General features: G+C 37.6%; 3 protein-coding genes across 6 annotated transcripts; 1 reads left to right on the top strand and 2 right to left on the bottom strand.

The window, feature by feature from the left end:
* Positions 1-604: 604 nt before the first annotated feature.
* On the bottom strand, positions 605-3672 carry LOC110845657 (ATPase family AAA domain-containing protein 3A homolog). The gene is made up of 12 exons (XM_022092114.2): positions 3385-3672; positions 3211-3248; positions 2936-3135; positions 2582-2842; positions 2126-2508; positions 2023-2048; positions 1778-1941; positions 1575-1650; positions 1454-1493; positions 1305-1364; positions 998-1182; positions 605-925 (listed from the first exon to the last, which is right to left on the bottom strand). The coding sequence occupies exons 1-12, from the start codon at positions 3572-3574 to the stop codon at positions 788-790; spliced, it is 1761 nt and encodes a 586-aa protein (XP_021947806.1). The 5' UTR covers positions 3575-3672; the 3' UTR covers positions 605-787.
* Positions 3673-3946: 274 nt separating this feature from the next.
* On the bottom strand, positions 3947-11697 carry LOC110845392 (chloride channel protein 2). Of its 2 annotated transcripts, XM_022091781.2 has the most exons (29): positions 11239-11661; positions 10879-11167; positions 10736-10789; positions 10628-10674; positions 10182-10209; positions 10053-10105; positions 9915-9975; positions 9825-9844; positions 9653-9758; positions 9544-9587; positions 7851-7980; positions 7688-7772; positions 7514-7615; positions 7330-7422; positions 7234-7243; positions 7038-7169; positions 6902-6966; positions 6686-6783; positions 6525-6602; positions 6296-6375; positions 6146-6218; positions 5895-6082; positions 5595-5822; positions 5370-5513; positions 5016-5183; positions 4873-4934; positions 4580-4646; positions 4314-4412; positions 3947-4248 (listed from the first exon to the last, which is right to left on the bottom strand). In XM_022091781.2, the coding sequence occupies exons 1-29, from the start codon at positions 11347-11349 to the stop codon at positions 4027-4029; spliced, it is 2937 nt and encodes a 978-aa protein (XP_021947473.1). In that variant the 5' UTR covers positions 11350-11661; the 3' UTR covers positions 3947-4026. The 2 variants fall into 2 exon arrangements, with proteins under 2 accessions (XP_021947473.1, XP_035706071.1); XM_035850178.1 differs by lacking the exons at positions 3947-4248; positions 4314-4412; positions 4580-4646 and having other exon boundaries at positions 4873-4953; positions 11239-11697.
* LOC110845393 lies at positions 8144-10630 on the top strand. 3 transcript variants are annotated; one of them, XR_004834463.1, is made up of 3 exons: positions 8144-8486; positions 8569-9590; positions 9691-10630. XR_004834463.1 is itself a non-coding variant. In XM_022091783.2 (3 exons), exons 2-3 carry the CDS (start codon positions 8649-8651, stop codon positions 9611-9613), a joined length of 822 nt encoding a protein of 273 aa, XP_021947475.1. In that variant the 5' UTR covers positions 8144-8486; positions 8569-8648; the 3' UTR covers positions 9614-10630. The 3 variants fall into 3 exon arrangements, 1 of the variants encoding a protein (XP_021947475.1); XR_004834462.1 differs by having other exon boundaries at positions 9648-10630; XM_022091783.2 differs by having other exon boundaries at positions 8569-9371; positions 9515-10630.
* Positions 11698-13042: the final 1345 nt, after the last annotated feature.

The following is a 13042-nucleotide window of genomic DNA, read 5'->3' as shown; positions in this document are numbered from 1 at the left end:
TTCTTTCCCATAATTTTGCTCCTTAATATTGATCAGGTAATAACCACTTCAGCTAAAAGTCTCCAATAAGGTTAATGAGTTCTCATATAGATAGCAGTATAGTGCGAAGGTACAAGACGCATAGGTTATCCTGGCTCTTTATATATTGGTTGGAAACCATTTTGTTGTAGACAAATCTATATTTGTGCGGCAGGGTTGTCACCAGAGAACAAAAATTGTGGTTCTTGTTGTACAACAAAAACCATACGCAAGAGGATGGAATAGGATTCTGTCTCAATTTGTAGCCTAAAGATGCAAATGCCGAAATATGATATCATTTATGCTCATAATCAATCTAGCTCGTTCCCATCAGACTAAAAACGAAGCCCTTGAGCGATTAGCTGAATTATACTGGTCCTATTACGTAGATTGGGTTGCGTATATATGAAATTCGACCAGAACCCGTTAACAAAGCTCTTTTGAGCAAAGTTAAAATATCAATTACATTGGATAAATCTGTAGACCAGAGTATTCAGCCTCACATGCTAGTAGAAATTTAACTTACTGCGGTGGCCTTACTTATATTCCTTACAGGTTAAAAAATATATTATACAATTTAAGCAAAGACGTACCGAATTCACTAGGAATCTTATTCATCCATAACTTTCAACAACACGGGTTTACAAACTTGGCGACGATAAGACTAAGACTGGTAATGTAGCAAAGCAATGAATACAACTTCCTGTCAGACTATTACAAAAATATGGTATCCAGAATATAAACAGCTAATTATTACTAAAAGTTCTAATCAAACTGCAAATGTTTTAGTTCTCTCTGAGTCAGCTAACCACTCTGTTTTCTGTCTATGTTGTACTGCAGCATCTCTTGCTCGGTCTAACATCATGCCTTTTGTCAAAATTCCATCTTCAGAAGCGAAAGCAGTTGCCTGTGTGAGAGAGAAATCCAATTATAGTTATGGGAAGACGACACAATTACAAATCTGACGGTTCTTTATTACCTGCCAAGCTGATGCTAATTTCGCAATTTCTCGACCACTCATACCTTCACAGACAGTGGCAACTTCGGAACATACTTGTGAATAGTCAAACTCTCCTAATTTCATTCGGGACCCTCTTTTATCAGCTACTTCCAAGATAAAACGGTCAAAGTATAATCTGACGAGTCGCTCCCGTTCGTCTTTACCTAGTGAGTAGATAAATAAATATTATTTAGGTAAAATTAAATGTATGTACCTTTGAAGACTAAACACTAAACTAACTGATGTTATTACAGTTTGTCTTAGAAGAATGCAAAAAAATTTTTACCAGGTAGAATAAAATGTACCATCTCGTCAATTCGATCATTGACAGCGAAATCTAATTGCTCTAAAGTCATCAAGTTGGTCATAAAACAAGCACAACATTAGTGAAATCTTATGCAAGTCTTAACTTATCTGTCTAATCACATTACTTACCAGGAGTGTTGGATGCAACCACCACCATGATTTTCTTGGACTAGAACGGTCAATTAAAAAAATTGTTAAATGGAAATGGTAAAATTGGATTTTACAAATCAAGTTGTTGTATTCGATTTACTTGTTCACCAGTACGATACAAAAACGCGTTTAAAGCGGAACGCATTTCTTCACTCATTTTTTCTGCAGATCGTTTCCTTAAAGAAGCAGAAAAGAAAAACACGTAAATACTCTAAAATTATATCGGCAGTCGTTTTTTCTAAAATTTGATTCTGACGAAATTCTCGTTATCAATTCAACCATTAGAACTTTAAGTAAAAGTACCTCAAGAAAGCATCGGCCTCGTCCAGAAATAGAACAAGTCCTTTTCTGGATGCATGGGCCCAATCAAACACCTTGTGAATAGCTGTTACACCATCTTTCCCTAAGGGACCAACGTCTCCACCACTTAAAAGTGCGTAGTCCATTCCAGAATGAACTGCCAGTCTCTACAATGTACAATAAAAATTCAAATGTACAGTTCCAATTCCTCGAAAATCGTCTACTTTGCAGATGTACGCAAAACTTACTTTGGCGAATAAAGTTTTACCCGTTCCTGAGGCACACAAAAAAAAGAATGAGAAACACATTCTCAATATTATACATGTTGTTGTACAAGAAAATGAAACATACCAGGTGGACCATAAAACATAACATTTCTATGTGATCCCTTATTTGTTCTAGTATTTTTAGTAGCAATTGCAATGTCACGCAATCGTTCTTCAAGCTTCGGATGGAGCACAACTCCAGAAAGGGCTTCTTCTTGTTTCCTAAACAGCCGCTTAACTATTTGAATCGGGTGTTGAAAAAGTTCCAGCGGAGAAAATCTTGAGGTTTCTCTGACTAGTGATGGTTTTCCTAGGACAGCCTCCATTCTTCTTGCCGCAAGATAAGTAGTATTCTTTGCTGCATAAACACCTAGTGCAAGTAGTGACATTGCTCCTGCAGCCTTAACCATTGTGTCCCAGTCAGAAACAAATGATTGAAGACCAGTACCCACAACAGATCCAATGGTTCTAGGAAACAAATTTTTTTTAATGAGTTTCCGTTGTCATTTTATAAAATAAAATATGCATAATGTAATAGTACTTTATAGACTCTAATGTGGTAACTCGACCCTCTTGAGCCCTTAAACGGATTTGTTCCAAGTAAATGTCCCGATTTTCTCGCTCTACCTTTGCTTTGATTTCCGCCTCCTCTTTAACTCTGTTTTTTCTCTCTGCCTCCCGCATCTGAAGTTCTTTCATAACACTTTGCTGACGAATTTGTTCTTGCTTGGTCACAGATTCTTCTTGTCTTCGTAACGTTTCTTCTTGAGCCCTTTTCTGCTGTTCAAGTTGGTCTCCATATCTGTTTACATTTTACATGAACCATTATAGCCGATCAATAACAAATATAATCATAATGTTTTCAGAAAATAATCAGTGTAACGTTACTACCCACCGTCTCCGAGCGAGTTCATCCTCATACAATGCCTTCTGTTGATTAAGTTTTGACTCTTCCTGTAATATTTTCCTCCTCTCTTCTGCGGCCAAACGAAGAGAGTCCATTTTTGATTGTTCCGTCGCCGCTTGAAATTCTGCAATTCTTGCGTCATAGTCCTTTTGTTTCGTAGCTTCTTGAAGTTTTGCTAGCTCTAAAGCCTAAAAAGAAAAGAGTTTATAAATTACTCGGCTGAAAAAAAATGAATTTAAATCAATTGCATGATTCCTACTTACTTCTTTGGCATGTGACGATTTTTCTAGATCCTTGGCCGCTTTGAAAGTAACAATACAAGGTTAGTTTGACAATTATTTATTTAATGTAAACTGTTATTCTTTCCACCATCATTTTTATTTTTTAACGTTTCAATACTTGCAATAAGATGCAGGATAAACTGCTTTTGTACATACCGGCCGCAGCTCTTTCGAGTGCTGACGAGTCGAATCTGTAGTTGGACTCGATGCCTTTTTGAGCGGCTTCTTTTGCAGGGTCCTTCCCGTCCCCACCACTCCCACCAGCCGCCGAGTTGATGTCCACCCCCAGAATGTCGGAGGGGTTGGGGGCCGGCGGGGTACTCTTTATCCCAAACAACCACGACATGGCGACGACAAAATGTAGAAACGAAGCAGTCTAGATTAGCAAGAAGAAGAGATGACCGGCGAAATGTGAAATGTAGGGATGATGAAATGAAATGAAAATGAGCACATGAGTGGAAGTCAAAGTTGGAGCGAGATGAGAAATGTGAGATGCCCCAAAATGAAGAAAAAAGTACAAGTATGGCATAAGACGACAAAGAACTTTCCTTTCAATGTTTTTTTATGATAATTTCACTGTACGTAATATTTAAACTCCAATAAAACATCACATTATACTTCAGCTTCCTAAAATTACTACATGAATAAAGTATGTCCATTTGCTGGACTTACTATGTGTGCCATATTGTGAAAAAATATCGAAAGTAAAGAGTGCAAATAAAAAAACTAAAAATCTTTTATTAGTCAAATTAACGTTGCTAAATAAATCTTTGTATAAAATCCACCGGTGACCGAATTTCAGTTTAGTCGCTGATTTTCATCGTCCGTCGTTTCGTCAGCTTCGGTGTCCACGGCTGAGTCTTCCAGGGAATTTAGCTCGTCTCGACTCCCAGAACTTTCATCCCCTCGCCCTCCGTCCGCGTCGTCCGATGTTGGGCTCTCCAAGTCAGGAGAAAGGTTAACTGCCTTGGATGGTCTTCGAAACGTCCCCGCATTGCACTGCTCGATTGCTTGTCGAAGCTGCAAAAATAATGTGGAGATTAGCAAAAACAAAGCCTATGGTAAGTGCTATTGGGATTATGTACCTCATTCATTGCCACCACGCCTATGAGCTTCCCCGTCGCTGTCACATATGCATGTGTGATGCCAAGCAGAGAGAAAATGGAATGGACTTTTAGGAGTGTCTGTGAATTTGTAAAGTTTGTTTATATATGAAACGAGCAATAAATGATTGCAGAAATTCCACATGAGGCAAATTGAGACTACGTAGGAATGACAGGTATCTACTCTAGTCAATGAAGGTATTAAACATTTAAAATTTCATGAGTGTAAATAGTTTAAAAAATCTTACCGTAGTAGCCACGAGTTGAAAGGGGGCAGCGTCGATGGGGCATTTTGTAAAATCTACAGCTTTCTCCCTGTAAATTTAATTATGCGTATCATGAAAACTCAACTTGTCAATCTGGATACTTTTGTTTGAGGCTAACGAGATTGTATTGGAAAATATTTTGAATTCGAGTATGTATAATAATAATATTACACATACTTTCACTCTCGGTCCAAATGAGTGATCGGTCAAGTGGGGAAAAATACTCTACCTGGTATTACCATCAGTCATTTATTGTCTACGGGGTATATACTTACATTTCTTCCTCCTCCCAAACTTTCTGATCATCTACTGACATGTCAATCACTCGTTCTCGAGGCTAAGTAAAAACATGAGGGCTAGTTTCAAATTTTTTATTATGTGGGCTATTTATTAGGATTAGTCGAGGAAAATATCTCACCAGCTGCACAGTCTTTTTTGGTACCGAGATTTGTGGTGGTGAAAGTACTGCTTCCGAAACGTTAAGTTCGCCCCCTACAGAATCCCCAGGTTGCGCGTCTTGTAGTGTAGCAGACTTTTGAAATATGGCATGAAAAGCGTTCCTTACTCTGCTCTCCGCCCCAGTTACCTTCACAAATGTTGGAAAACGAAGGTGGAAATAATTAATTCCTTATTTATAAATTACCACATTCTCGCAAATTCTACGCAGTTTGACATCGATAATACATAATGCATTTCGAGAACTTCATTTATTTATCTTTTTCGTCACGGGTAGCTCCAAACAATAGGTATTAAACTCCTTACTTGTTCTTACCGTCATATATGGAGAAAATCGACTCGGGGATTGCCCAAAATTGTGCAAGGAGAAGGAATTGGTTTTCTTTAAGATGGACTTCATCGGTCTTCCGTCGCAGGTAGGGCTCAGCAGAGATCCAGATCCGCCCTGTGTCATCAGCGCCTGAAAGTAAACACAAATGTCCAAGAACATAATCAAAATAATCGATCTCGCGGATTAAGAATCTGGTATAATGTTGCTTACGGGATCTCGGAATTGCATTTGGTCAGAGGAACGAACACTGTCGTTCGAGTCGGCCTTGGAGGTGATAATGGACGGTACGGGGACCACTTCGAACCTTGATGGCCGACGGGCTCTCATTTCAATCAACTGTTGGCGTTCCATTTCTTCCTGCGCCCTCGCCGCGGCTTCTCGGTGCCATACAGCAGCGGCCTGTATTCGGCGCTCACGACCGATATGCTTTTCCAGCCCCTAATCGTAGTTTGCATAATAATATTGGATTAACAATAGCCTATGTTTTAAATTTAAAAGTTCATAACACACTTTAATCAAATGCTGTCTATGAATTGAACCCAGCAAGATCATCGAACTCGGATTTTCCACTAGAGGAAAGGAGCTGAGTGTCCGATTATCTTTGAGAATAGTCTTCATCTCTGTGTAGCTCATCCCGTACCAAATAAATTTTACGTTTCGTATCATAAAGTCTTTTACGGTAATGTTGTACGCTCCAGCTAAATATATAAATGGGCAAATTATAAACTCATAAGCGTACAATGAAAAAAATTCTGGCTAACCTGAACTAGATGGGATAAAATCGGGTAAGTAGGGCAATTTTTTAATCATTGAAATAGAGTCAAACAATGAAGGCTGGAAGATAATATTAATCAAATTAATTATGTACCTAATAATCAGTAACTTTGACATATTTACAATTGTTGGAATACCTGAAGAACACCAGCCACCGCGTTTGCAATAAGTACGCTAATCATCACCGGAATAATATGCGTTATCTGACCTGTCATTTCTGAAAACAGCAATTGTCATATTATCATGTTATCGTATATTATCCGTACTCATAAGTGTATAAGTACCATACAAAATGCTCGTGATTGTTTTTGATCGGGTAGAAAATGTTACTACGCACTATTCGACACACTTCGCATCGAAACTCACCCGACACAATAACAGCTATAGAAATTGTTCTTGTAACAGCTCCAGACAACGCGGCTGCTCCCACAACAGCATAACCCCCTAAATAATGTCAAAATGTTATACTTAATCAATTACCATATTATAGATCTTAGTGTTAATTGTGGTCTAAAAATTTAGGTAACCTGGCACAATTGGCCATTGTTCTCCTGAAAATCGGATACCATTTGGGAACATTACAAACATAGCTTCACCAAAAACTCGACCTAGAGCTGCGCCCATTCTGCAATTCAAAAGCAATAATCATTTTCTGTTTATCATTCAATCACTATTAAGATTTTTTTCAAAATGCTCATAGAAATTCTCAAAAATTATTCCATTTTATCACCAACAGTACTAACTTGAACACGGGTACAAAGTTGCCAGACGGGACCGGCAGAGTCGATGCCACAATGGAAAGCAAAAACTGTAATCATTGAATGAACATTCTCATTTTCATCATTGCTTCTCACGTCAAGAAATGAAAATTTACTTTACCGTAACAATGAGAAATAACGTGCAATTAACAAAGATTCCTGTGTAAGGATTGATCCAGTGCTTCATAATGGTAACTTCCTCCACAGTAAAGTTTTCTTTTGACCATGAAAAGTTTGAGAACAAAGTAACTACCTGAAAAATATGTCATATTTTTAAGAAAGTTTTTATAGCATTTTTCAGACTGCAAAGAAACTACCTGGTCATGCCTGTAAACCAACAATTCGGTAATTAATATAGATGGATTTATGTGCGTACATATGTAGCTTAATTGCTTATACTTTTGCTGCCTTACGTAGTTAGTTCACCGGCAACAAACTGTCCAAATCCCAGAGGAAAGTGTACTGAAGCAATGAACCACGAGATCAATGCCGGATATATGAAACGACTATTGAAATTATAAAATATTATCAAATAATCAATCAAATCATGATCAATTAGATGATCAATCAAACAATGCAAAATATTAGATGTATTACTTTTGTTGTAGAAAGGCGTTTAACTTCTTATTTCCTCTCATAAATAAGACATACTTTCTATGCATCCATACAAACAATGCACCTAAAAGACCGGACACAACTCTGGAGAAAGTTTGTGTAACGAATTTAATCATTATATCGCACGGTTTTCAAGAGACAAGTATAAGAAATTACCCAATGATTGCATATACAATAAGTTCTAGTGGATCATAAGGGAATTCTCCACCAAAGTTTGTTTTGAACACAGGTTTGAGAGTTTCTAAAAAACGTTGAATTATAATTTATGAAGTATGCACCTCAGATTATGCTGTGTTATGCAGGTGAGTCGTATACCTACCGTGTCCTTGAAACCAAACGGCCAAGAGTCGAAAAAATGTTGCTCCGACCCCCGCGGCAAAGAACCCTCTCCAGTAATTTCGGACAGCAAAGTAGACTGCTGTGACCTCGATGCTAAATAGAACTCCACCCTGTTTATAGTTACATCATAATAATGATTACACTGCTATACTTCACAATATTATTATTTATTACAAATCGAGCCATATAATTCTCGGACGAATAGAAAGCATGGCATAGAAAGCATGGCATGTCTCACATACCCCAAATCGCTTTCTCTCTCTTCCACTTCATTCAAACTCCACATTTTCATCATCCCTCTCTTATTTCTCATCATCATTTTAAATTTTGTTCTCATTAAAAAAATAAGTTTTTGAAAAAATGGATCGTTTCGTTTTGCGGCTCAATGCCACTCCCACTCAGTCAACCTCCACCCCCGCTACTTCTTCCGGAATGGACACACCTCCTCCATCGCCTGCAGAACAACCCCTTATAAAGAAGACAAAGACTGACGAGGGGATAATAGTGCCCCAACTAAAGAGAGCCACCGCAGTGGATTGGGAGACAAGGTTGACCTTGAATGAGGACCGTGAGCTCGGCTTCATCAACTCTCAGGAAGAGTTTGAAAATTTGTATGGTGAGTATGGTTGTTTTTTTTGTCATCTTCTTCTGACTATTCAATTCCTCAATTTAATATATATAAATTATTTAATTTGTAGCTCCTCCCACCCCCTCGTCGTCCAGTACTGTCCCCACGCCGAGCAGAAAGACAGAGTAACACTGTTTAATCCCACAGATCATGATGTCGCTCCTCACGACCCTCCACAACAATACGACTTCCGAACCAGTCGAGCAGATCCATCTTATCAACTGTGACATCAATACCAATGCAGGGAACTTGGAGGAGGTGAAGAAAGCGCTCGAGTTGAACGACATGGGGTTTGAAATAGGGGATGACAACATTTCTCTCTCGTTCGCACTTTCTCCTCATATTCCCACCTCGTTCAACAACAAACTACCCTATGTCTATGTTGGAGATAACAAGGAGGGAGGTTATCGATTCGGAGAAGACCATTCAGAGAAACGTGAGTTTACTATGAAAGGATCTAAAACGCACTCTACGGCAAAATTCACCACCATGAAAGGGATCGACTCCAAAAACATCCACAACGTGTTCCAGGCTGACCCCACCACCTTCACATCAAAACAAAGTTTGCAAAAGATGAAGGAGGTGGAGACTTTAGGCCATAAGGGGGTGCTAGTAGCTCAAATGTTGGGAATGAAGACTGTTGATGGTCATAATGTTTATAACTTGGCTGAAAAGTTTACTCATTTCGACCATGGCTGGGAAGATGGTATTTTTAGCGATCTGATTGCAATGATGACGGGGAAGGGGATTGTTGTAAAGAAAGAAAAGCTCAAAGCTGTTCCTACTGAGGTTAAATTTATGGTTCCAATTTATAAGAATATGGGTGTTGGAGAGAAAGCGAGACAAGTATTGGATGTTGATAAGATGAAGAAGGTTAGTGTTCAGAAGAAAGTTTATGAGAAAGTTGTTATTTCTTGAATTTAAAAGTTATGTGTTAAACAAACTGTTCGATGTTGATTGTTACCGGTTTTTTTGTTAATGAACTATTTCTATAAAAATAAAATTTGAATTCATAGAAAATAAACGAGAAAACGAGAAAACATACCACGGGGGCAGCGAAACAACAGGCAACTCCGACGGCACACGCAGCTGGTAGGAAATTAGTATTTATTTAATATTATCAGGTTCTAGTTCTACAGTTATTTTCAGCCCACCTGCCAACATTTCGTTACTTCGAGACTCGTTTTCATAGATCCCTTGGAAGGACTGAAGTTTACTGAGAAGGGTCGCCACCATAGAGCCGATATGAACAAATGGTCCCTGAGAGAAATCATAGCGTCAGTTGTAGACAACTTCCAAATTAAACTCTACGTGCTACAAAACAACCTCTTTTCCTAGGGGCATCCCTGAAAAATTAAACAGTTTTTGAAAACATTTTTAAAGGCATGAAGGGAATCCAGGTAAAAATTTACATACCACTCCCTAACGATGCAGTTAATCCCACAACTTTTGCAAATAAAGTCCGAAACGTTAAATACTGAGAACAATCAATTAGTTAAGTTTTGATATTATAAATATTTTTCTACAAATTCATTATTTAAAACGTTAATGAACCTCTTTTAATGTAACTCCGCGTAAAATAGTCTTCATTTCGGGAATTCCACTCCCTGGTTATTTGCAATTATATTATTATTTGCAACATTGATTGAAATAATTATTAAATATTTATGTGTAAATAATCACCGATAGCTTGGGGTGCTATTATATGGACCTATAACACATTCACAACTTATTACATTTCGATGTAAATTGTTTAGCATGAAACACAACAAACTTCAAATCATCAAGGCGTAACCCAAAACATCAGACACGCCAGGAAAAGTGTTTCAAAGCCACGCTCAAGGGTGTTTGCATCTGCAGATGGAACCCTGGCGCTCTGCCGCTGGTCACTTGTGCGCAGAGACTTGCGGAATATTTACCAAACGTTGCCATTTTATAGAAATTAGAAAATCGAAAGTAGATACTTTAAAATGTCGACGTCTTCTACTTAGCTCTAATTCTGACCTTGATTTTAACCTGATATTATAATATTTTTAGCAAAGTACATATTTTTCCGCTTTATATTAGTTAACTTGATTTGCGATTTGAAATTTGATTTGAGTACATGAATTAATAAATCAATTAATTACCAAGCCTGCAGAGAATAAAATTAAGCACACCGGAAGAGTAATCCATGCTACAATTCCAAAACACAAAATTAAGTTTGGGTCCTGAGTGATTTGACTTTGCTGTCTCACCCAAATACTGGACGGATACATGATAGTTTAAATCCAAATAGAGCCAAATTCTAGCTGTAACCGTTTTAAAGTAAACGGCATTTTCAAACTTTAGACGCAATATTTTGTGTTACAATCACCAATCATATATACATAAGCGTCACCTTTATTGCAAATACTAATTCCCCAATCCACCATGAAACTGATGATAGCCATTAGAATTCCTAAAATGGCAAGAAACACCCAGTCCTCTCCCAGTCTGGCAAATGTATTCTGCCAGACGAAGGAAAAGCCTTTCTTGATGCCCTTAAGGTACCGGTTACTGGATCTTTCCCGAAGTTCCTGCTTCCGCATTTTGTCCTCTCTCCTCCGCTTTTTCTCCAGTAATTTAATACGCCGAGCTTCATCTTTGGCAAATTGACCCAAATTTTCGCTAGTGTAGCGACCATACATCTAGAAATCATCAGGGACTTTGTTAATCATGTATCATTTAAACGTGGTATTTGCGTGATTTTAAAAATTACCAAAGTATGTTGATAACCCAGTTCAGCACTTTCGGCTTTCGAAGAACCCGAGATTTTCTTCCCAGCAACAACTGTTGCTCGTGGCTTACTATTAGCGTCTGATGATCCCATGATTGTGGGTTTTGTCTTGGATCCAAGATTTTAGGCTAAACTTTAATTAATTGTCTTGCGTTTGCCAAATCTCTCCTAATGTCACGTTGTCACTCCAAACAACATTATAGGAACTGGAACTGTATCTAGTAGCCAAAAATGATCATAGTCAGAGATATAAAAAATTATCAGAAAAATTACAATTCATTTCCTCCAAATATATGAGAACTCGTCTATGTGACTAGAACTGACTTTTTGCATAAATATACGCTCGTCTTATACATAAGCAATGGGATTATTGTTGTGTATTATAAACAGGATCGTGACAATAACTAACCAAGCCAAAAACAAATATTATGCGTAAGAGTCAAAAGTTAACACGAGAGGAATTGTGTTACGATGCGGAATATTATGTGAGCCGATAATAAATAAGTGCTGTGCAAATTATGTGAAGGACTGCACTGCTATTTAACCAGCTCGCCATGGTTCTCCCATTTTCATGAGTCCAGTCAATGTCAATTCAAAACTACATACATACATTCATCATATGGAACAGAGTAATGAAATTATATACGAATTACAACATCCATTAAATTTATATTATGGCCACTTTCACGAGTGTTAACAGCGTTAGGGTCTTGTCAAACACGAGTCATTTACGCTTATGCACATACATATACTTATATACAGTGGAGTTATCTTGCCATGTTGACATTTGACAAAACACATCGATTACAACAGAATGGTGAGATGATCATCTCTGAAATCTCTGCATACCTCTTAAAATACCAGCATTTTTACATTACATTAAATCTGCGGGGTCTCAATATAAACTTGCTCCTTAATAAAACAGTGCAACTGATTAAGAATAAATAAATGGCGAGTCTATGCAGTCAAGTGGGTTTCATTGAAGTTGTGTTCCAATAACATTTGCAATCAAAAGAAACAAGTTGATAAAACCAAATTGTAATGACGTGCAGAGAATGGAAGAGACGCTACAAAATTACTAAAGTCATGGCATGGTATGAGTAGTAGAGTAGTATTTATTTAACTTGTGCGTTAGAGAATCACACATAACAAGGAGAGACCTTTACAAAAAGTAGTTGGTAATATCCAGTGAGATTGAAAGCCAGTTGTAGTTGGATGGATCTTTATTACCAATTCTACTCCAGCAGGCATTAAATGGGTCCATTCTTCTCGTCTTCTTAAGTGCAAACCAGATTTTACCAGAAATGTATTATCATTGCATTGCACCTTTTTGCAGATCAATTCAACTTTTCTTGCCTCATCGTCTCTCTTCCAATCGAAAAATAATAAGCCCTGTTTTCTTGGTCATCTCATCGCATATTATGAATATATAGCCTTCATATATTTATTCAACTGAGCACGCTGTATAGTCACTTATTCGGGATTTTAGATTCATGTTACATACATTCTTGCTGGATTTTCTTGTTGGTGACGCCATGTGGACAAGAAAATACTTACGGAGTATGGCACTTGCTGGTGCCTTCATAATTATAGTATACATAATATTTAATATTAGCAATTTTGAGCGTACATATACACATGTGCTTGAATGTAATAAACAACAAGGTGCATTTGGATGAACACCAATAAACGAGAGCGGATTAAGGTTATCTAATTGACGAAAACTGATAAATGTACATTAATTATGCAACATGTTTATTGTTATTAGAATAACTATTACAATAGG

This window comes from Folsomia candida, unplaced genomic scaffold (genome assembly GCF_002217175.1).
Source record: "Folsomia candida strain VU population unplaced genomic scaffold, ASM221717v1 Fcan01_Sc003, whole genome shotgun sequence".
Lineage (NCBI taxonomy): Eukaryota > Metazoa > Arthropoda > Collembola > Entomobryomorpha > Isotomidae > Folsomia > Folsomia candida.
Note: the sequence above shows the minus strand (reverse complement) of the source record. Positions and strands in the feature narration are given on the sequence as shown.

Coding starts and splice junctions, on each gene's coding strand:
- LOC110845657 (XM_022092114.2), bottom strand. CDS start 3,574: ATGTCGTGGTTGTTTGGGATAAAGAGTACCCCGCCGGCCCCCAACCCC. Junction 3,136..3,210: donor AATCGTCACATGCCAAAGAA/GTAAGTAGGAAT, acceptor TTTTCTTTTTAG/GCTTTAGAGCTAGCAAAACT. Junction 1,365..1,453: donor GGTTGCATCCAACACTCCTG/GTAAGTAATGTG, acceptor TGATGACTTTAG/AGCAATTAGATTTCGCTGTC.
- LOC110845393 (XM_022091783.2), top strand. CDS start 8,649: ATGATGTCGCTCCTCACGACCCTCCACAACAATACGACTTCCGAACCA. Junction 9,372..9,514: donor ATGTTGATAAGATGAAGAAG/GTTAGTGTTCAG, acceptor TTGAATTCATAG/AAAATAAACGAGAAAACGAG.
- LOC110845392 (XM_022091781.2), bottom strand. CDS start 11,349: ATGGGATCATCAGACGCTAATAGTAAGCCACGAGCAACAGTTGTTGCT. Junction 10,790..10,878: donor AATTAGTATTTGCAATAAAG/GTGACGCTTATG, acceptor AAACGGTTACAG/CTAGAATTTGGCTCTATTTG. Junction 6,603..6,685: donor ACAATGGCCAATTGTGCCAG/GTTACCTAAATT, acceptor GACATTATTTAG/GGGGTTATGCTGTTGTGGGA.